At 33.6% G+C, this 24,914-nt stretch overlaps 1 protein-coding gene across 15 annotated transcripts in view; it reads right to left on the bottom strand.

The window, feature by feature from the left end:
• GULP1 (GULP PTB domain containing engulfment adaptor 1) overlaps window positions 1-24,914 on the bottom strand; it is a 229,485-nt gene that overhangs the window by 33,110 nt on the left and 171,461 nt on the right. For 13 of the 15 annotated variants that reach the window (XM_081051311.1, XM_081051321.1, XM_081051317.1 and 10 more), the window contains exons 5-7: window positions 15,592-15,663; window positions 9,651-9,749; window positions 2,911-3,048 (exon numbers count right to left, since the gene is read on the bottom strand). In XM_081051311.1, the coding sequence (XP_080907437.1) occupies window positions 2,911-3,048; window positions 9,651-9,749; window positions 15,592-15,663 (309 nt within the window). The remainder of the gene's footprint in view (window positions 1-2,910; window positions 3,049-9,650; window positions 9,750-15,591; window positions 15,664-24,914) is intronic. The other 2 variants (XM_081051322.1, XM_081051315.1) reach the window with 1 other exon arrangement.

Here is a 24,914-nt window from a genome sequence, read left to right as displayed (position 1 = left end):
ATGTTTCAAGAGTGCATATCACTTTTTTATTATTTTTAAAATGGATCTTCTAAAATCTTTTTCTGGTAATTCGAATACCTCATTTCAGGGTTGGGATGTGTTGGTCATCTTTTTCATTTAGTTTAAGATCACCCTGTGTTTTGATAGGATGATTGATTTGTAATTGAATCTTGGATATTTTAGATATTATATGAGACTCTAAAACTTATTTAAACTTTGTGTTTGGGGTATCTCACTCTGTCACAATTCCAGTAGGATAATGGGAATGGGAGAGCACTGCCTTATTACTGCCTGCTGGAGATAGAGATTCAGTTTCCTCACTTGGCCTGTCTTCATTATTGCTTGGCAGAGCTGAGTACTCTAGCTCCCCATATCCTCTTCACGGTCACCATTAACAAAACATGGTACTGTTAATAAAGTAGTGAATTCCAGCCTGTGGCATACTAAGATAAGTTTCATCTATGTTTCAAACTCTGAACAATTTCGCAGAAGTACTGAAAAGATAAAATGAGTAGATAAGACAAAGGCCTCAATAAGAGCAGATGGACTCTGGGACAGGTCACAGTTAGTAATAGAACATGAGAATAATAGAACATGATGGGACAAATGCTAAAATGGCAATCTAATGTCTTAAATTGTAATCCCGATTCTGTTACTACCTAGCTTTGTAACTTTGGGGAAGTCACTCAACTTCTCTGGTCTTGTTTTCTTAAAACAAGAGGAAAGAGTTGTGCCAACTGAGCCATAATTTATTTTTCTGTTGTATAATAATACTTTAAGATTAGCTATTTAAAATGAAAATTAGAGAAGGCATATCAAAAATGCTATTATACATCAAATTAATTTCATAAATACAGTCATTATTACAATTAGAAGAAATAAAACCTTGAGGTGAAGGTAATATTATGAAACTCTGAGGAAACACGTTCTGTTTGAACCATAAATGTGATGCCCACTTGTAGTTGAGAGATATCTTGAACCCTAGCTTTTCAAAGCCCAGACTTCCATCTACCTGTAGTAGAATCATTTGGTAAAGAAGCTAAATGTAGATTTCCTGAGCTCCAGCCCCAATCAATACAAACTTATTTTTTGAAGTAGGAATCAAAGAGCTTTATTTTAAAAGCCCCGCCTTAGGAACATTATTCACACTAATGGTTGTAGACTTCACACTGTTTCAGACTTCAAGAAATTGTTTTCAACCTTCAAGAAAAACAAACAAACAAACAAAAAGAACGCTAACATGCTATATCCAAAGAGAATAATGGGTCAAGGAATTGAAATTCAGGAAATTAATTACAAACAATTATGATCAGGGAAAAAACAATATAACTACACGGGATTCTGGCAAGCTTATGTTTTAAATAATCATGTGACAAATTTGTATGGGGTTCAAATAAAGAAAGATAAAATATTTGACACAAAACTATAAGAATACTAATATTTATAATAATCTCTGATTATGAATATTTCAAAGGACCCCAAGAAATTTTATTTCCGCGTAAAGCAAGAAAGGAGAACAACTAAGTTTACTGCTTCGTGTAAGTGGTGAAGGATTATTCTATGTTACACATAGAATGTATTTACTTTGATCTTCTCAATCACATGAAGAAAAACTTCTGCAAATAATTTTGGTTATGAAGCACTTGGAACATTACATATAATGAGTTCATTCAATAGGATAAATTTCAAAAACAACTTGAACTTCATATAAAATGCCTAATTGTGCACAAAGTATTTCTTATATAAGTAAGCATATTTTTCTGATGGCTGTTCCACAGTGCTCATCAAATTTTCAAAAAAACATTCTGATGCCCTGTAGCACATTAATTTGCCTTTTTAGAGCACGATAGTTTAAAAAATACAGATGATAACTCATTCTACTTTTTGTCAACTTTTTCAAATGATTTTTTTTAAGGAACAATTTATTGAGCATTTATTGTCCACCTGATGTAGGGGTTATATGGGCAAATAAAAAGGTGTTTATTTTTAATAAGTTAACATACAGAATTCAGAGAAATAAATTACATAATGGTGATAATAACATTCGTCCTCTAATATTTTTGACAGCATGAAAAACGAGCAAATAAACTAATTAAGTTCTTTTTCCTCTCTAAGCCAAGAATGTTACTGAGGTTAGATGTTCTTCCTGCAATAAAACCACCAATGGCTGCGATGTGTGCTTGGAATTCACATCTTGTTTTATAAAAGGACCTCAGACTAGGTTATGATTAGCCTTAACTTACACTTATAATCAAGACACAGGGTTTTCCTTAAGATACCAGAAGATTAAAAGAACTGTTGCAGAACTTAACTTTGGAATTTCTTGATTGCTCTTATTGCTAAGAACTTTAGATTGCGTTCACAAGCTCGCACATATGCAGGCACATACATACACAAACAATTCTATAATCTTTCATTTTAGTAAGTTTTCTGAATGAATAATGAAAATTTAAAAAAAAACATTTTTAAAGCATTGGAGATTTTTTAAGGAGTCATAAGGAGATTTTATTTCCTGGAGTTTAAAATATTTATTTTCATCAGATCCATTACACTCCAGAAAAAAAATAATACTCTACTCACCATTACTCTTTGCATTACATGCATATTACTAAATACATTTAAGATTAAAATTGCAGATAAATTAAATGATTATAAGAGAAATAAATGCATAACATAAGCAGGCATGACGTTCTAAGAAAAGAAATTTGCATGCAAGCTTGTGCCCCTGAACATAAGAATTTAGTTAAAGATGAAATCCTGAAGCATAGTCTCATGACAGGATGAATCTATTAGTGTAGTTAAGTATTTGCAGACCTTATTCATTTCCAAATACTTTACTAATGCAGGAAACAAGACAATTCCTGGCTTGTAAAACAGAACAAACCACCCTAAAACATCTGGCATACTTACACACTTTTCGCTGTCAAATACATAGCACAAATGTTTATTTGACTCAGAATCTTTGCATATGAAAGTGAATATCCTCTTGTCAGTTTTATCATCTGCACAAAATGATATTCTATGAAGCTGGCAATTGTGTTGGACTTCCTGTGAACACATGTGGAAATACACATAGTTGAAGAGATTTTTTTCCCCATTTTCTGAAATACCAGCTTGTGTTAATAACATATAACTTAAGATTTTAAAAGTGAAACAATCATCTTTCAAACTTTAGTTTTATAATTACATACACCCCCAAACTTAAACAAATACGTAATGGAGATGGACCTCCTGACTCAAATTAAACTAAAATAGTCATTTCAATGGTACTTAGAAAAACACAAGCAAAATTCAAAAGGATCAGAGGTTCATGGGCTTTCTGAGTTTGCTGAGATTTGATCTATCACTCCAATTCACATTACTGTTCATCAGACTGAAAATGAATTTATAAAGTGGAATATACAAATATATAAACGTTAAGAGAATTTGTCTACGGCACTGCATTCTTTCCCTGCATACAAAACAAATTGTAAGTCATTAAAAGGTTGCTTGGATGCAAACATGAAAATTAAAATGAGGCAGTATATTGTAATGCAATGTTTTTTGTCATTCCTAGATAGTCTGATTCATCCATTTGAACAGGAGGGAGGAACCATGCTAAAAAGAAGAGTCAACTAACTAAGGCTTTTGATGAGGGCACCTTCCCTTTCTTTTGCTTAGCCCTGAGTTGGAAATGACCGCATCTATCTGATACTATCCTTCTCTTATACTTTCTGTGATCCACCAGTTTTTTCTCATTGATATATTTTTTGTTTTCATGTTAATACAGTCAATCAAACAATAGCTTTCAGTTGCACTGTAGCTCCCAAATACCGATAGCAGGTCTACACCAGTTTATTAATTGTACAATCATGTTAATGACTCATAAAAAGGAAATATCATTAGTAGACAATATAAAAAATGATTCATTTTTTTCCCTTTATAGAAGAAATTATATGTCACACGAAAATACACCATTCACAGAGCTGGTGGTGAAACCATACAGTCCCTCATTCAATCACTTATCAGTATGATCACAGAAAGTCTTTGGTTATGAAAGCTGGAAATCATCTTCATTTTTGTTTAGATTAGTAGAGGTGTCATCCCACAAAAGAAGACTAGGGAGCTGAAACTTGTAATTTTATTATTTGTGTGAGATTGTTTTGTAGTGATAGTTCTTTATGAATTTTAAATGTAGTACACATTTTTGGTGAGACAGTCTAAAGAGACTCAGGGACACAATAAAGCACTGTAAGAAAACAATTATGCTTTAACATTGGTGACATTGTATTGGAATTGGAACAAAAAATAAGTAAATCCCAGGTTCACCTATAACACCTCTTTCTAACATTGCATGATCTTTATTTGGGGGACAAGTGAGAAAAGCAGAAAGGAAAAGGACACAGAACGAAAGATATTGGAGCCTATTGATGTTGCTTTTACTTCCATTTTCATCCATCCAAATGAGATAGAAAAATAGTTTATTTTTTATCAAGTCCATTTTAGGTTAACAATGAATTTTTAAATCCTGCCTCATACATATTTTACTATAAAAAATTTATTTTAGGAACATCATTTTTAATTTTTCCCCACTAAATTACAACTTATACCCAAAATAAAATGAATGACAGACATTTTTCTGCTTCACTCATGTCTCCTCAGTGGTTCCTAAATGCATATATATGAACATACTGTATCAGAATCACTTTGGGAGTTTGTTTGTTTGTTTAATAACAGATGCTAAGTCTTGTTCTGCAGATTCTGAATCTGAAAGGCTTGGATGGACTCCAACAATTGGCATCTATAGTCGCCTAGAAGCACTGTTGCTCAGAAGAACTGAAAAATACACCTTTTAGGTAACTATATTTTTAGGGATTCAAAAGATCTTACATTCTATATATGTGCACAGAGTAAGATACTCTGTGTTTACCCATATAATATATGGATAAAGGGTCAGTTGCTCTATATTTACATAGAATATAATTGAATTTACAAGGTATGATAAAAATACAATGAATATTCACATTAAAAAAATTATTACAGTAAAAGACACATTGTCATTAATCCCCCTCAAAATACTCCCCTCACTTCAGACACACTTATCCCATTATTCCTGCCACTTTCTGAAGCAGTTCTAGAAGTCCTCTGTCATGAATACCTTTAGTTGTGCTGTCATGGCTGCTTCAATGTCCTGAATCAATTCAAAATGTTTACCTTTCATGGTCATTTTGACTTTGTGGAAAACCCAGAAGTCGCACTGTGCCAGATCTGGTGAATAAGGTGGATGAGAACACACCATGTTTATATTTGAAAGAAACTGCCATACCAGAAAAGATGTGTGACATGGAGCCTTACCATTGTGATCACAAAATACGGTAAATGCTGCTGAGTGCCATCCAACGGAAAGACAGGGATCTTCAATACGGGAAGCATTATGTGGAACCTTAGTAACAGTGTGTGACAAATTTCAACTTGTTTGGTTCAGTCAGTCGGGTGTGAGCTACGGTTGAGAGAAGGTGTGTTTTAAAGTGTGCCATAAATCCTCCTCCCATCTTGACAACACTCCATGTCACACATCGCTTCTGGAATACAGCAATTTCTGTCAAACAAAAACACTATGGTGTGTCCTCATTCACCTTATTCACCGTGTCTTGCACTGTGTGACTTTTGGTTCTCCCCAAAGTCAAAATGACTCAGGACATCAGGCAGCCACGAAAGAGAACTTCCAGAACTGCTTCAGAAAGTGGCAAGAACAATGTGATAAGTATGTTTGAAGCGAGGGGGAGTATTTTGAGGGGGATTGATGGCAATGTGTGTTTTACTATAATACATATTTTTAATTTAAACATTTACTGTATTGTTTGATCACACCTCATGTAAGACATTTCAAAGATTTTAAAATTCAAGATCATTCTTTAAGTTTGGTAGGAATAAAAATAGAGATGTTTCTTTCCCATTAAAAACTTGGAAAACTTAAACTTACTTTTGCGGGGATTCACTTGGGCCTCTTGAAAATTAGCTATTAAGTATAGGAAATTAAAACTTTGTGACAGGAAAGAAGAGCATTGGTGTTATTGATTTGGGTAAGGCAAAGGCAAAAAATGATGATTGCAAGTCAATTGGCTGATCGTATTGAGTTGAATTCCACCTTGTTGATGTTTTATATATGGGGTTTAGGTTGGAGGAGGCATGGAAATTTGACAGTAAGAGTTTAGGAAACAGAATGATGTAGCTGACAGTTGTCAATGGAAACTGATTATTATGTGAGACTTACTATGGGGACTCTACAATAATGAGCTGGCAAAATTGTGCTACATTTGCATTCATATGACCTATCTCTGTCTCTATTTACCATCACTCTTTGCATTCTGTGCATATTACTAAATCATATTTGAGATTAAAATTACCAGTAAATGAAGTGTTTATAAAATAAATAAATGCACACACATGACATTAATGTTAGTGATCTTGTAATATTTTTAAATCTTTATATTTTGTGCTCTTGTAAGGATATGCCATTATTAAACAGTCAATTCTAAACACTAAAGAAGTTCTCTCTATATATCGCATCTCATCATATTTGCATTTCTAAATACTTAAACATTGTTTTAATTAATGAAAAATTTGAAGCATTAAAAATGTTCCATCCTAGGAGAATGGTTTAGTAGATTATAATGCATAGATTATGGTATCAGTGAAATTTTTATAGTTTGGATGTATTATGGGTATGATCAAATCAAAAAGAACAACACATTGTAAATAATACATAAAGTGTATTATTAGTCGCACATATTTCAAGGTGTGCTTTGACATATCCTAAACATTCATGTATGGAATTGACTTAATAATTAATTATATACACACACACTCCAAAACAGTTACAGGATCTATTGGTTTAGAAGAAAATTTAAACGTGGCTTACAAATGACCTGTTCTGGCTGGACATTTGCCACTATCCATTTAATTTTAAAAAGGAAATGCAGGACTAGGATTATTTTTCTTTTTAATTGCATATAAGACTACACTTTGGTTGCTATACTTTTGGTTGCACTGTCACTCTGTAACTTACTGTTTCCTCAACCTAGTGTTCTTTTGTTACTACACTTTGTCTAATGAATTCATCTCAGCCAGCCTCCCTGGTCAGTAGATAACGCCTCACTTTTAACTCACTTTTAACTAACTTTTAACTAACTTTTTAAACTAACTTTTAACTCACTTTTAACTGCCTTGTTTCCCAGTAAAATACACACACACACACACACACACACACACACACACACGGTGCCAAAAAATGTAGACACATTTTAAGAAAGAAAGAAATTGTTATCAAAATTACGCTGATGGTAACCATTTTGAGCACCTCTTGTAATTGCAGAAGTCAATTGTGATTTCTTTTCACATTTGTTCATCTTTCGATATCGGTATATATTGAGTATTCATCTTTTGTTATCGGTATATATTGAGTATTATGATTTTAATCTAGGTTTTTCTTAAAATGTGTATAATTTTTTTTGGCACCCTGTGTGTGTGTGTGTGTGTGTGTGTGTGTGTGTGTATACTTCAGTAGACCTTCCACTACTCTTTCACTATTTCTTTGTCTTCTTTCAGCCACCTCAGCAGTAGTTGTTTGGGGATAGCTATAACCAAAATAAAGTTTCCAACTCTTTGTTATTTAACATTGAGTGTGGATAACAGAAATAAATTAGACAGCATAGTTGTGGGAGGTCTTAAATTTATTGTTTGAAAGTCTGAAAGAATACCAGTGCTCTTTAATTTGAGATTTGAATAATAACTTTGGGGGCATACATGCCATAGTCCAGTGATCCTCAAACATTAAAAATGCAAAATTTCCACGAAGATTCTGATTCTGTATGCTAAGATAGGGCCTTAGGACTTATTTTTGCAATGGCTCATGGTATTTTTAATGCAAGTACTCCATGGACTATAATTTGAAAATGTGGGCTACTGAATGCAGCCATCAGACTATGCTCTATACGAGAACCCCTCGATCTTCAGTGTGCACAAGAATCACTGTGTTTCTTCTTAAATTACAGGCTCCAATTCAGTAGGTCTGGAATGGGGCCTGAGAGTCTACATTTCTATCAAGTTCCCAGATGCTGGTCCACAGAGCACACTTTGAATAGCAAGACATTATTAGGGGGTGGTATGCACATAGATGAAGGTATCAATGGCAAATACTGGAAAAATTGCAGACCTGTGAAAAATATTTTCATAATCTGTTTACAGGTCCGGGTTTCCTTGGCCTTTCAAATTGAATTAATTTGTCAGTTAGGATGGTACAGTGTTAGAGAAAAGTATTGGCAATATATATTTATAAAATAATTGGATAAATGTGAATCAATTTTTACAAAGTGATGTTCATGGTCTTATTAAAATTACTAAACAAGAATTCTGAAACATTGTGAATAAAGTACTGTATTAGTTTGTTAGGGTTGCCATAACAAAATACAACAGAGTTGGTGGCCTAAACAACAGAAATCAATTTTCTCATAGTTCTGGAGGCTGGAAGTCCAAGATCCAGATGTCAGTAGGTTTGTTTTCTACTGAAGGCTCTTTCAGCTTGCAGATGGTCACCTTCTCTCTGTGTCCACACATGGCCTTTCCACTGGGCTCATGCATCTGTAGAGTCTCTACTTCTTCTTATATGGATTGAGACCCCCCAGTACAACCTCATTTAACTTTAACCTTCTCATTTAACTTTAACCTATCTCTAAATACAGTCAAACTGGGGGTTAGGGCTTCCACATAGGAATTTTCGGTGGAAACAGTTCAGTCCATAACAAGTATATACTGATGAATGTGAAGCCAAAATAGTTTATATTTTAAAAAAATTTTTCCATTAGATATTTAGGGGAAAAGGCTCTTAAATACAAGAACCTTAAGGTTGTACTGTGTTATGGGCTAAATTGTGTTCCCTCCAAATTTGTATGTTAAAGCCTTAAGCCCCCCGTACCTCAGAATGTGACTATCTTTGGAGATAAGACTTGAAAGATGTGATTAAGTTAAAATAAGGTTATTAGGGTGGTTTCTTATCTAATTTGACTGGTGTCCTCATAAGAAAAGAAAACTGGACACACAAAGAGACACCAAAGGCGTACATGCCCAGATGATCATTGGAAGAGGCAACAAGAAGGCAGCCGACTGCAAATCAAGGAAAGAAGCCTCAGAGAAAACCAACTTCAACCTCCAGGACAGCAAGAAAATAAATTTCCATTGAGATATCAGATCTGTGGTATTTCATTATGGCAGCCCCCAGTAAAATAATACATACTGATATGTCTACGGGTAATAAGAGTCAATCCGGGATATTTTAAGAAACAATACACAGCTTTTGTCTCCTTTCATACTTAGTGAACCACACTTCATGTATCTCTTCCACAACACATGAAGAAAATTTCCTAAATATAAGACTAAATACTGTTGAATGCACGTAATGCAAATTATTACATCACAAACACAGGCTGAAGAACAGACCACTCTGAAAGCAATCCCAAAAGTTGTTTTTCCCCCTAAATATCCTATAATTTTAAATGGTTATTAACTGAGAAATAAACAGCTCCAGCTGGTAACAAATTTTACGTATTTCTTAAAAGTATAATTGCAATTAATTAAAGATTAAAGTACTTCTGACGTTCAAAAATAAGTCTTACCTTTGTTTTAGGTTCTAGAATTTTTACTCCATAAATTGATATTTGCAACTCAACTTTAGGAATTTTCTGGCCTTCAGATTTCTTGATATGTCTTGCAAACTACAAATGAAAAATTATTCACAAAGCTATAATTGTGTTTCTATAGAGAATGAATATATATGTATATATATGTAGTTTGTATTGAACTTTCATTAAATTATTGCCCATTAGAAAGTATTTTATGAACCCCACATAGCCTCAAAATATTTAGAAATCATAATAATCTACCACTACTATCATTAAAATCATACTGGTGTCAATAACTTTCAAAAAACAATTTTAATGTACTTCTTTCATGGTATTTAAATAATTGTATTCATACCAATTTAGAAAATGAAAACTCTTTGTGGGAAGATAAGCCAAATTCAATTTATTTCCCCTTTTGGTTCTTTTGTTTTTAATGCTGTTAGAGAACTTGCAGTCTACTAGTGCTGTATATGCCATCATTGTCATTTCTCGATACTTACCTTGCTTGATATACCATCCTGCCCACTCAAATCAGTGAATGAAGAGACTCATTACCATGCTCAAACTGAAGCTAAGAAGTGATGTGAATATCCCAGTTAAAATACATTACTTAAAACTAGACTCAGTCTAGAATTACAAATATAATGAATTTCAGATAACATTGACTTTTTTTAATGCTTTCAAGTTGTATTTATTGTATCTTCTTATTGAATTAATTAGTGTATGTAAATGCTTGTTAGGTTCTGTTATAAAATCAAAAAGAAAATCAGAAGAGTCATGTACTTAGCAGATGGAATTTCCACCTCTCTGCTAGCACTGTGAGAACTGGTGCTGGAAAAAAAATTACAGGAGCCCAGGTAATTTAATTAAACAATGAATATATTTTTAAAACTTTTCTTTTAGAGTACACATATACACTCTATATGTGTACACACAAATTATACACACACACACATGCTATTTACTATGTCTCGTAATATTTCGAACATATTTATACTAAAAAATTAGTCGTCATTTATTTGAAATTCAAAGTTGACTGAGTGTCCTGATTTGTCTAGCAATGCTACTCTCTCCCAACTTTCCTTCTTTCCTTCCTCCCTCACCTTTCTTTTTAAGAAACAAAAAAATGGGAAGAGAAAAAAAACTACTGAAAAGAACAGGATTTCTTATTCCTCTCTTAGGGCTTCAAAACATTATTTCTTAACGTAACATCTTTTCAGCACATGGATCATCCTAACGTGATTCAAAATAGGTTAAACATAAGGCAGGGTAGGGTTTCAGTTCTCTTTTGTGTGTCATATTTATTTGCATTGTTCATTTCTCACTAATTTAGGGCAGATGTGAATACACATGGTATAGTTCAATCCTGGAGCAGAGCATAGTTAAAGGCCTATTTCTCTCTTCATGGCCTTGCACTGCCATGGAGAATAATTTAATGAATGCATATACAAATGCCTTGAAGTGTCTGCCTTGATATCCTGGGGGTGGGGGGATACCATTCATTTTATTTAATTTTGGGTGGTATAATTTTTCAGTGTGCTGTCAGTCTGTTCTATGAATGTAGGCAGCTTTCTTTTTTTTCTTTTTTGTATCCCGCATTTCACACATGGATTGAACTAATTTGTGCCAGATATTATTTTTTTGGCTTTAAGAAACTTGTGAAAATAGTTAAAAATTATCCCAGCTCTCTCTCCAAGAAAGTGTATTAATTTTGTTTCTTTTCCCTTCGTAATCTCCTTCCTGCATTGGCATAATTAAAATAATTTGGGATGTTCACACATAAAGGCTTACAAAATCCATCTATGTGAATGAATCTAAACAAAGCCATTTCCATACTGGGCTGCAGAAGCATTCCAAGCTGGCTTCCTAGAGGCTGTCATTTTCAGAAACAGACAATGAGCAGTGGCTTTTGATGCCTTTTTCACATCTGGACAGGACCACTCCTGTGACCTCTTTTAGTTTCTAAAAAGTCTACCGCAAATCACTAATATTATATTTATCTATTGAGCTATTTCTTTTCTGCCAGGAAAAAGGAAAAAAGAATGGAAGAAGGAAGGGAAGGAGGGGCTCAAGGTAGGAAAAACAAAGAGGGGAGGAAAAGCAGGGGAAACAAGAGAAGGAGATTTAAAAAATAATACAGATAAAATATCTGATCTAAGGCTTTGAAGCCTTTTTCTCTGCTTAATGTCAAGATGAAGTAATTGTGTTCAAAGAAGATTCCCGGTTATCCAAGCTGATACACTGGTCATAAAATGGGTCTGCAGCAGACATAGAACCTAGTTTTGCAGCTGCCTAGCACTAAATAACTCTTCTTTTGCACAATATATTTTCTGCATTAAAAAAAATAAATCTCCCAGTCCTATTTTGCATATATATCAAGGTTTATACTGGTTATTGGCCTTGACTGTTACACAGATGTTGGTAGATACGTATGCCTAAAATGCCTAAGGTTATATTTGCTCAATCTGTATTTTAAATAGAGTATAATATTCTCATTCAATCCATTTTTTGCTGAAATTTATGATTTACTGTATTCTATAATTTGCATGTTACCTCTAACTCTAAGTCTCTTTTTCTTACTTATAGACCTCTTAATTGTGTTCCAAAACACGTTAGAACTTACATGTTGAAGACATGCTCATTGTTCTTCCTTACATGAGTAGTCTTTTCTTTCCCTATTTACTTGAATGCTAATACTTAAAGAGCTGTTTTGCAAATTTCTTTCCATTAACTGGATTCATTGCTTGGTCACCTAGGTAGTGATCTACCATTGAAACTTGCATATGATGATTAATAAAAAATATTCAAAGGGGAGTAAAGCGTAAGCATCTGGAGGATAATCTGGATACAAAAAACGAACAAAAACAAGACTTTATCACCATACAGTGACGGGAAGGATGAAGTATTACTTGAAATACGTAAAGTACTTGGTTAAATATATGTCACTGATATCTCGAACAGCTAGAGAACACTTCAAGGAGCACTACTGAATTTCAATGTCATCATCGCATAATTTGTATTTTTCAGAGGACTTTAAAAATAATGAAATGTAACTATATTATTAATGAAATATACATTAGGCAAGAAAATTAATAAATTTATTATTTAGCCAAATATTCTGAGCTATTACTCCTCTTGGTGGTTCTTATATTTAATTGTTCATTTGTTTTAAAGTATTTCAAATAATCCTACAGGAAAATCAGCTATGTATGTCTGTTTGCAATTAAATTGAGCTCTAACCATTTTATTAGTTAAATTAAACACAGAAGCATGAAAAACTAATTATTGAAAATCTTTTAAGTTTTCCATCACATTGTATTAATCCTAAATTGCAAATTTTTCTTTAATGTCAGAAGCCAATATAGTAATATTGCAAACTTTTGGAAAATTTAGTAAATATAAATAAAATATTACCGTATGCAGCAAAGGAAATAAAATGCTAATCTATAGTGGGTAAAAAAGCAGTCAGAATACATATGTTTAAGAAAAACAAACACGCGGGATGTGTACACAAAGTAGAGTTAATGAGCAAATTTGTTTTCTTTTAGTGGAGCCATAGCACCATCTTCTGGTCATTTCTATAATACATGACAGCAGAATTAAAGAGGAACCAAGGTCTAAATTATTTTTTTTAAATGTAAGTACTATGTAAATACTCTTATATACTTTGAGTTGTAGCCTTTGACGCACACACACACACACACACAAATAAATTAAAAATAGATAAAAAGTACTGTTCTATTCATTTTCATTAGTTCATGAATTACCCTCAGATATACTTTCCTGTTCTACAAAATTTTTGCAATCAACAAAGATTGCTTATTAAATACATATTTATTCTGGAAGATACTAGAAAAAGCTACTATCAATTGAATATGCATTTTTAAACTATACCACGTAGTTCTTATCTTATTGGAAATCACATTCCTTTCAGAATAGTACATTTCCAAACATGAAACTACATAGGAAGTGGATATAAAGGCCCACGAAAATCTATAAAAAAGTAGTCATTATTTCTAAAGCATTTCATTTCACATATCTCTATATTTTATCTAGCCATTATGTAATTGAGTCCTTTTAGTTTGGAATTTGGGTTGACTGAATTAAGCACCTCCTAAGTATAAAGAAACATGAAGTGTAAATACCATTATTCTTTTATAAAACATTCGAATTGTAGTGAGGTTGGACTCATGCCCAGAGAGTAAAATATTTTGAACACTTAAATAGGATCTTATTCTAAATGTTGTCCATAAATTGTGAGACCTTTTAAATTCTTCATTAGTGCTTAAAAGTACTGGCCAAGGAAGGGCAAGTCTGAATTATTACCTAATAAGTAGTGGAAAGAAATGGTTGGCTAGTCCACTTTGTTTCAAATGGAAGTGATATCATCTTGGGACCTTATAACATATTTATTTAAAACATTAAGCAAAATATTTACATATAAAATGAATGGATAAAAATATTATCCATATCATCAATAGGTTCTTGGAACTACAGTGAAACAATTTATAATGAATACAATTTTACCACAGGTTAATTGAAATAAATAAGAGTTAAGTCCCAGCATTTCATCAATGTTATGACAAAACAACACTGAATGAAATAACTTTAGTCGAGGACCTCCTATAGTCGCATGTTAGATGATCTTAATAAGATAAAGAAGAGACTTCTGATGGAAGCAACCTAAGTGTCCACTGATGGATGAATAAAGATATACATAATGGAATATTAATTCAGCCATAAAAAAGGAAATCTTGCCATTTGAGACCTGGATGGAACTTAAGGGCGTTATGGTAAATGAAATAAGTCTGACAGAGAAAGACAAATACTATATGGTCTCACTGATACGTAAAATCTTAAAAAATAAAATAAAAATTAACTCATAGATAAAGACAGCAGATTAGTGGTTGCCAGAGGCAGGGGGTGGAAGGTTAACAAAATTGATAAAGGTGATAAAAAGGTACAAACTTGTAGGTATAAAATAAGTAAGTCCTGGAGATGTAATATACAACATAATGACCGAATATAGTTAATAATACTGTATCATATACTTGAAAGTTGCTAAGAGAGTAGATCTTAGAAGTTTTTGTCACAAGAAAAAAAATTGTAACTGTGTGGTGATGGATATTAACTACAATTATTGTAGTTCTCATTTCACAATATATACAAATACCTAATTATTGTGTATACCTGAAACTAATGTAATGTTATATGTTAATTATATCTCAATTTAAAAAAAAAAGATGAGAATTCTGTTGAAGGAGTTTTTAAAAATCTTAAAATCTCACTGAAAAGAATGCATGCTAAGATGTGTGATATCTTACATAAAATTTTCTCAGGATACTTGCTAATTATGAGTATGTGGAGTTGCTTATTAAATGTCCTTTTATGCTCTTCATCTCACCAGTTCCCCATGTCTGCTCAGGGACATGGCCAGGGCTTATTTGATTTGTTCATTAGGATATCTTTAACATTCAGTTTCACTGCACATTCTGTTTTGGAATAAACTCTAAACTCCATGATTTCAACTGCTTAACTGGTACATATATGACATTCTAACTATTAGAGATAGTCATTAGGCTATTTTTAGTGTTTGAGTTAGGGCATGAGCCCACATTGTCCAAACAAAGTAAAGGCAAGATACTGAAAGCCAAAACTTATGAAATATGGCTGTTACATTTTGTTGTTGTTGTTTAGTATGAGAAATTACACCTTAGAAAAATAAGAAGAGTGTGCCACACTCAGGAAGATAATTATGTGTACACACTTAGTATTCAATATTTCTTTGATATGCTGATATTTATTTAATAGTACATTTTTAACAGAGTGAAGTCTTATCTACCATAAAGTTATTCATGCTTTGATCTCCATTAGTCTTCCGATAACTTAAGGTAGGATCAATACACTAGACATTTATTTGTAGGGCTTTCCCTACCTTTAGTTTCCTTACAGCATCTCTGACAACTTCTGTTCCTTTGGGCTGCTCCACTTCCGTACTGCCAAGAAACTAAAAATGGTCATTTGTGAGACACAATGTAGGCTTTATTACATAATGTATAAGGAAATCATTTTGAAATATAACCTCACATAATGAAATGATGCAATAGTAATCTAAATCTTAATTAAATAGAAGAGCTATTAATTTACATTATTTTAAATTATATAAAAATGCCAATATTATTTAATCACATACAATTCTTATTATTCAATGATTTTTAAAAAAACACGTCTTCCTAAATAATTTACTTGCAGATTTTTCCTGGGAAGAAAACTTTATTTGACTGGAAAGAAAAAAAGTCATTTCATTGGGCCAAAAGGAATAAAGTTGACCTCAAAATTTAATATTTAAAACATTTAAAAAAATTTTTAATGTTACCTGTAAATTCAAAGCATATAAATGTTTTTCATTCCTTAATTTAAATGTCAATAGTATATTTTAAGATATTAACATGGTTAGTACAGTTTATTATTTCAAATGACTATCTTTGTTTTCCAATTATGACATTCATACTGCATGTAAAATTTTAAAATACAAAATTTTAAAATACTTTTTTAATACCCAGTATACACCATCCATCAAAGCTAAACCACATTAAAAAATAAAACATACATGAGCTACAATTTTACTAAGTATTCAAATATCCCTGAAGGTTTTTGGTTAAAACCTGACTTAGCCAAAAAAAAGAAAAAGATAAAAGAACAAAATTTCATAATAATTAACACATTGTAATAAAATCTCTATTATGAAGAGACATAATACCTCCTACATAGGAATCCAATATCACAAAATGTTCAAGACCAATTAGAATTGAAATATAGGTATTTTATTCTATAAAATATTTCTGTATGAATAGCAAATAATTAAATGAAGTGTATATAGTTTCTCAAAGACTTTTCTGTCACATACTACTAATTACACCACCAAAGTGAGTCATGAATTTATCACTTCTTATATACATGGTGGTGTGTGTGTGGGGGGCTTGTGTTTGTGTGTGTGTGTGTGTGTGTGTATGTGTGTCTGTGCATACTTTACATAAAATAATTAAATACAATCTTTTTCAAAGAATGAAAGGGAACAAAATAGTAATGTCATGCATGGTATCCTTCTATTTCACCTTTTATTCCTTCATTTTTGGAAAAAAAAAATAACTAATTAGAATCTTGATTTTCAAAATGGGCTCTCTGTATTACCTGCATGAGAATTTACCCAGGGAGCAGGTTAAAATATAATAATTTAGACTCCTCAGTCAAATAAACCAGTATCTTTAAAGGTAAGGCTAGGAAATTCTATTTCGTAAAACATCCCACATGGTTCTCTGTACTAAAGTCTATGGAACAGAGTTAAAAAATAGTAACAGGTCAGGAAGATAGTGGAAGGCAGATACAAAAGGTGAGCTGAAAATACAGGAGATAACTGCTGATCCACTTTTTGATGAGGCCATGGAGGAGGAAAAGTGAATCTCAGAAGCATTAAGGCAAAAAAAGTTTCACTAATCAGATTCTATAAGGTACAACAGTTCCTTTCTCTCATATGCTCAAACGACTGCTACTAGGGCCTAGATACAATATCATCAGGCACTTGATTTGCCTCAGTGTGACCTCAAGTTGGTTGACGCAGGCCTGCAAAAAGACCAAAATCGATGGAGAAATTCTTAGCTTAAAAGGAATTGAAAACCAGCTACTCCGATGTGGGAGACAGCCAAATCTATTCCTGACACCAATGGACCTGTCACTTTTCCTGTTTCAGATCAGTGTATTCAGCCTTGACTGCTATGTGATAGAATCACATGGGAGCTTTGAACTTTGACCTAGGAGTCTAAACTTAGTGCCCAGGAGTCTGATTTAATCAGTCTGGGGCTGGGCCAGGGCATCTGTGTATTTTTAAAGCTCCCCAGGTGATTTTAATATGCCACCAGGTTTGGAAAGCACTGTTTTTGATCATCCAGAAAAGATAAAGGGTTCAAGTGACAAGAGGGGAGTTAACACAATAGGAGCTATTTAGTTCTGAGTAAATCCATGGGGGTAACTCCTGTTCTCAACATCTTTGAATTTATCATTGCGAGATTCCCTGAGTGGCTGGTCCATTGCTAACAAGAACAGGGAGGCAATGGCAGGCTCTTCGTTGGGAAGTGATTCTTGAAACTAGAAGAAGGAAGTGTCTGATGTGTCGATAACAAACTGTAAGAGTTATTGGAACTATTTATGGAAAGAATATTCATACTTCGGCAGAAATGTCATGAGTCATAAGTATTCTATGTAAATAGGTCCGTATAAGAAAATTATGGAAGAACTCCAAGAACATTCTAAATCAATCAACCCCTTGCTGTGCTCCAGGAACGTTTTAATTTGTGTCTTTCACAGTGGCTTTAATTAATCCATCTGAGTAAAGAAACACAGGGAAAAGCCTTGAATAATTAAACTATAAAAACTCTATTTGGTTGGTGCAAAAGTAATTGCGGTTTAAAAGGTTAAAAATAATTGCAAAAACTGCAATTACTTTTGCACCAACCTAATAATCAGGAACTTGATACTTAATACATTTTTTCTATGTAATGTTAGATGACCTAAACGGAAATTATTTTAAAACTGAAAAGATTATCATTTATAATATTTCTTGTATTTTTAAATAAAAGGCATATAATAGATTAAATAATTCATATTTCTATGCATTCTGTCTGTCTATACAAAGTAATGTTTTGTCATTATACAAAACAATTAATATGATGCAGCATGCTGGAAAAACTCTAGGTGTACAATCTGAAGATGTTAAAAAAGTCACTTAATATCTGCCTTATTTGGCTCTTGAAAAATAATAATAATATTGCTCTTCTCTCCTTTTAAAATGGTTCTAAAAATCAATTACAATAAGAGATGAAAGAAAAAAACAACCCTCTGTAAACTGCAAAGTGTTTTATAATTATGAGGGATTGCCTGTCCTTTATGTAGTGATTGAGGAAGACACTAGAATTTAGTAGGTACTGTTGGTGCCTGCTCAGCTCCCCTTGGATCCATCCACTTTATCAGCGTTGGGACCCATCCTCTAGCTTCCGAGTGCTTTGCTGGAAATGGCTCATTTGCAAGACCTTCTGAGGATTCCCTTTGGTCAATGAAGTAACTTAGTCAGAGTTGGAAACACGTGGGAGTTTTTGCTTTCCCGGTATCATCATCATCACAACATTCTTTAGCCAATGACTGGTGTGGACATATGAAAACCCAACCTCTTTGCTTGGAGCTGGGGTAAACTCCAAGGTGTAATGTTAAAATGCAGAGCTTCCCTTGGAATCAGGCTCAGGCTGGGGCTCCCCCTGATGATGTACTCTTCCTAGATTTCTATCCTTTGTCCTACTTTCCAGTGTCCTTACTGGTTGCTCCTGGGAAACGCTCCCTTAATAAACTCCTCAAATCTTTGCTTTGGGATCTAATTCTGGGAAAAACTGATATTAGACACAGTTAAATACTTAAATGCTTACATTCAGGAACATACAGTCTAGGATACAAACCCACAAAGAACTGAAACACTGCCATAAGTGCTATCAATAGGCTGGAATATGGCTTAGAGGTAGGACTTTGGTTTTTATCTTTTTTCACTCCGCTTGGTGCCTGAAGAGTGAAAGAAAAGATGGAACTGAATCATGCCATGGCCAAGGGATTAATTCATCCCACCCCAACCGCGTCATTGACTATACTAGCTGGGGAAAGAAGGCTGGAGAGCTCCGGACTGCTACAGGCTAGCTAGACCTGGCTGAAAGCAGAGATGAGGCACCTCACTGAAACAAAGAAACTAGGTCCACATGTGGAATTGAAAGTCCACTAGACCCTTTCACAGTCTGGCTCCAGGAGACTGGCTGTTAGTCTTATAAGGCTCCAGATAGGATTCTTTTCTAGGCAAAGTGCCGCCCCCCACCCCTCCACCTCCACCGTCTGCCAAAAAAAAAAAAAAGACAACCTATGCTGACAGGGGGTTTCCATGTGAAATAGATGGGCCACCTGATGAATCACTAGTTGACAAGTCCTGCCTGTACGAGGTCGGACAATTAAGTTCATGAACTCCTCCTAGAAAAAGTGCTCCATACCTCATTGCTGAATATCACTATGGTCACCTTCAAAGTACTCCCCTTGGGAAGCTATGCACTGACACCAATGCCTAGTCTACCCTTCAAAGCAATTTTGGAACTCTTTTCCTGGATTAGCCATCAGAGCTGTCATCGTATTACCCTTGATGTCTTGAAAGTCATCAAAATGTCTCCTTTCAATATTTCCATTATCTTCAGATAAAGAAAGAAGTCACTGGGGGCCAGGTCAGGTGAGTAAGGAGGGTGTTCCAATATAGTTATTTGTTTACTGGCTAAAAACTCCCTCACAGACAGTGACGTGTGAGATGGTGCATTGTCCTGATGCAAGAGCCATGAATTGTTGGCGAAAAGTTCAGGTCGTCTAACTTTTTAATGCAGTCTTTTCAGCACTTCCAAATAGTAAATATGGTTTATTGTTTGTCCAGTTGGTACAAATTCATAATGAATAATCCCTCTGATATCAAAAAAAGGTTAGCAACATTTTTGCAACAAGTTCATGAACTTAATTGTCAGACCTCATATTCACAAGAACTGCCAGCTTTTCAGTGTCTTAAGTCTCAGAACACACCAACTATGTACATATATTTGAGGAACGCCACTCACATGAAACACAGAGAGGAAAAACAAAGAAACAGGAACAAAAAAGAACGGAAAGAATCAGAGAGAAAGTCCATAAAAATATGTTGCATCCATGATAAAAACAGGATACTAAATAAGGCAACACTTAGAGAAAAAAAGAGCTCATAGAAATTAAAAACATGATGTGGGCAATTTCAAATGTAGTAAGAATATTAGAAGATGAAGTTAAGGAAATTCATCAAGAAGTAATTAGCGGCAGCCGGTTTGCTCAGTTGGTTAGAGCGATGCTCTTAACAACCAGGTTGCAGGTTCGATCCCCACATGGGCCACTGTGAGCTGCACCCTCCACAACTAGATTGAAACAACTACTTGACTTGGAGCTGATGGGTCCTGGAAAAACACACTTAAATAAAAGTTTAAAAAAAGAAAATTATAAAAAAAGAAAAAGAAGTAATTATTGGGTGCTTACCATTTATCAAGTACTCTTTTAGGAGTTAGGGATATAGCAGAGAACCAAAAAAAGCAAATTCCCTCTTGCTACTGACCTTACATCCTAGTGGAAGGAGCCAAACATAAACGATGTGATATAAATAAGTAGATTATAGTGTATTAAATAGGTGCTCTGGAGAGATAGCAGGGACGAAGGGGGGCAAGTGCAAAGTATGTAAATGTGTCTCTGTGTTGTACCATTTAAAATAGGACGGTCAGAGGAGACCTCACCCACAATATAAAACGTAAACCAACCAGAAAGGCAGTGATATCTGGAGTCAGGCAGGCCAGGCCAAGGGAACAAGAAGTGCAAAAAAAAAAAAAAAAAAAAGAGAGAGATGTTTAAAAAGAAGATAAAAAGACACACACACAAAAAATATCAAACAAAACTACTAGAGAATTTGTTTGTCTAGGACAGTACTTTTCAAAATCCAGTCCCTGGAACAGTAGCATCAGCATTATCTAATGCTGTTATAAAGACAAATTCTACTGATTCAGAAACTCTAGGGGTGGGTCCACCAATCTCTTTTAATATCTCCTCTCAATGACTGTTCTGTGTGATTCAGTATTAAACCACATACAGTTCTAGAAAAAGAAAAGAAGAAAAACTGAAGGCAGAAGATTATCTAACACTTATCCAGAAACAAAGGTATGAATTTTCAGGACTTAAGATTACACCTTTGTTTGAGTGAAAACCTATATATAAGCACAATACACTAGGCTTATCGTCAACCCACTAGAGACAAAGGAAAGATCATAAAAGATCCCAGAAACAAACAAACACAAAGGACCCAGAATATGAATTATATCATATTTCACATCAGCAATAATGGAAGAAAAATAATTTCAAATTGCGAGGGAAAAAAATGATTTAGAGCCAAGTTTCCAGGTTATGAGGAGAGAAAAGTGCATAATGAGATATGGAAGGGACCAAAAAATTTACCTCCCCTGACCCAGTTCTCAGTAAGAAAAGAAGTAAAATAAAACAGTGGAAAAAAGGAACCCAGGAAACAGGGGAGGGACAACAGAATGGTGTTGATAACCATTACAGGTATGACAAATAGAGGCATAGCAGTTAGCAAGTTATCCAGAAACATAGAAGAAAGTAACAAAGGAACACAGAAGAATCTAAAGTGGTTCCTCCAGTGAGTGAGACTTGGGAGAAGGCCTGGGGAATATGCTTTCTTCATTATAATCCATGGGGAAACATTTGACTATTTAAAAATAGACATAGATTACTTTGGTAAAACAAAAATTAAATTAAGCCTCCAAATGATAAATTAAAGCTGCACATACTCATTTATTCCTTAAAATTTTTTGAGTATTTACTATGAGTCAAGCATTTACAAAATGCTGGGTATACAGCTGGGTAAAATGTCCCTATCCTCATGGAGTTTATATTCTAGTGAGTGAGTGGAGGTGTGTGTCAATATCTTTATGTTTGTTTATGTCTTGGTCACAGATTTATAATATATCTTAGGTGGCATAAGTTAAAGTACCACACGTAGTAACAGATACAGTGGGCAGAGTGTGAGTAATATTTAAGATCAAGTGATCAGGAAAGTCCTCTCTAAAAAGGTGACACTTTAATAACAGAAACCTGAATGAAAGAAATGAAATATGCACTCAAACATACTGAGGTTAACATGCCTCTAATATGTCAGCTGGAAAAGTAGATCCAACAGCTGGATGTACAAAGTGGAGCTTGGAAAACCAGAATTCTGGGTAGAAGGTGTGGATTAGGGAGACCCTGGCACTGAGGTCTCGATGGAAGGCCTAAGAGATTGAGAAGAGTGTCAAAATCATGGGTCCCCAGGCAGCTGCCATGTTTCAGAGGGAGATGAAAGATAATGATGCAGCAAACAGGAATAAGATAAATGTACAGGGAAGTGGCAAGGAGAGTCAAAAAAGTGACATCGTTAATACTACTAATTGGCGTTGCCAGATTAGCAAGTGGAACTATACACACTGCTGTCAGTGGGGATGTAAATTGGCACAGGAACTCTGGGAAAAAATAATTTCTTTTAAAACTAAACATGGGCTTATCATAGGGTACAGCAACTGCATCTTTCAGGGTATTAATCCCAGAGAAATGAAAACTTATGTTCATGCAAATGTGTGTCCACCAATGTTCATATTTTTTAATAGCCAAACACTGGAAACAACCCAGCTGTCCTTCAGCGAGTGAATGGTTAAACAAACAGTGGTGCATATGTCTTATGGAATATTACTCAGCAATACAAATGAATGAATTCTTGACACATAAAACAACTTGGGTGAATCTCAAGGGAATTATACTGTATATAAAAAAAAGTCCATCTCAAAATGCTTCTTTTCTGTTAGGTATTTACCTAAGCAAAAAATACAGAAATAATTTTTTTATATTCTCTTAGAAAATGGGACATTGGTATGTTTAACATTTTAAACTGAGTAAGAATAATTGCCTTTATGTTGTAGCAACTTTTAGGTCTTAGTTCCTCCACGTGGCAGAAAAAATACCAATGATGATAAGAAAGTACAATATTATCAGACTGTTTTTGATATACATGTTGATTCAGATTGTTATTTTTCAGTGTGTAGCAAAGAGCAAAAGAAAAGTTATGTGTTCTGTGGCAAGTGATAATGCTCCATGCATTGTTATTAACTATTTAAAATTTTTTCCATTATTTTCCTTCATGGCCCCAAAATAACAACACTCAGCACATGTCAGCACATGTCTTTTTCAGAAAGATCAGACGTTAAACTTTATATAAGTACAAGTGTGCATCTTGCACAACTGTGGGCTTGTGCTTTGCAACTCTGCAACGAAATTTTTCTCTTTGCTTATGAATAAACATTTGTATTTTAATAGTAATGCATGTACACTACAGGAAATTTAAAAACTACAGAAAAAAATGTGTCAGAGAAAATAAACATCAACTTTTATCTTATAACCAAGAGGTAAATATTACTGAAAATATTGTTTGCTATCTTTCAAATTCGTGATACAAGAAAAGTAATCTGTCAGAAAATATTAGGCAAACTTATGAAAATAAAGAAAACCTCTTAAATTACTATATATGATTGATTGATTGGGCATTATTGTGCATATATATATATATACATATATTTTAATTTTGACTACTAGTTGAGTTATTAAAAGGGTTGAGATTAAAACACTGAATATGACTCCTAAGCAATATGGATAATAAAAAAGATATAAAGCACAAAAGAGACATTTAGACTATATTAGACTATGAAAAGTAAGCTGATAACAATCTAAAATTATTTTGTGTATTCCTAGTTTATATATTGAAAGGTATGTATGACAACATGGCATATATTTTCCACAGATTTTACAAACTATAAAATGTCTTTAAAAAATCTTCTTTAAAGACTTTGACAAATACAGAGCAAATTTATGACAATATAAAGCAAATTATATATTCATACAAATATTCCAACCCATGTGTCTCTCTGCTGAATATATTTGAATACATAGCAGATGTCTGTACTCACAAAAGGTATTTGAGAGGCTGCTGTCTGTTGAAATTAAAAACACAAAAATGTTGTCAACTCACTATTATATGCAAAATTTTTACAGACTTCTTCACTTAAACTTCTATTAAGCTATTTCATATTTGGCTTAATATGTTTCAAAATTCCCACAATTATTTTTCAATTAATCAAAATGAGACTTAAAAACGAATCTCAAATGATGTCTGAATTCATTTACTCTATTTCTTTCATTGCATTCCATTATGCCAACAATAAACATTTTGTAGAAACATGAGTGAAAGTTTCAGGATTCCATCTTCATTTTCAAATATTATTTGCAATTGACTTTTTTTTTTTTCACTTTAAAGATTAGTTTGTTTTATGACGTGCTTCTTTGCCAGTAGAGAGCACTGTTGGACATCATATGGACCCATTTACGATATCTACTTTGCTCGCTTCTTGAAATGCTTTTAGAATCACTCTTTGAGTAATGTAGGGTGTTATTTTCTTAATGCCAAATTAATAACCATTTAAATAATTAACTAAAGAGTTACTAAGCCTAACTGCTATGAAATTTGACACTATTTAACATATGAAGGAGCTAATTTGTAAAGGAAGAAACTAATTTATAAAGGAAATA

Source organism: Rhinolophus hipposideros (genome assembly GCF_964194185.1).
Source record: "Rhinolophus hipposideros genome assembly, chromosome: 6".
Classification (NCBI taxonomy): domain Eukaryota; kingdom Metazoa; phylum Chordata; class Mammalia; order Chiroptera; family Rhinolophidae; genus Rhinolophus; species Rhinolophus hipposideros.
This window is presented reverse-complemented; position numbering and strand designations above follow the sequence as displayed.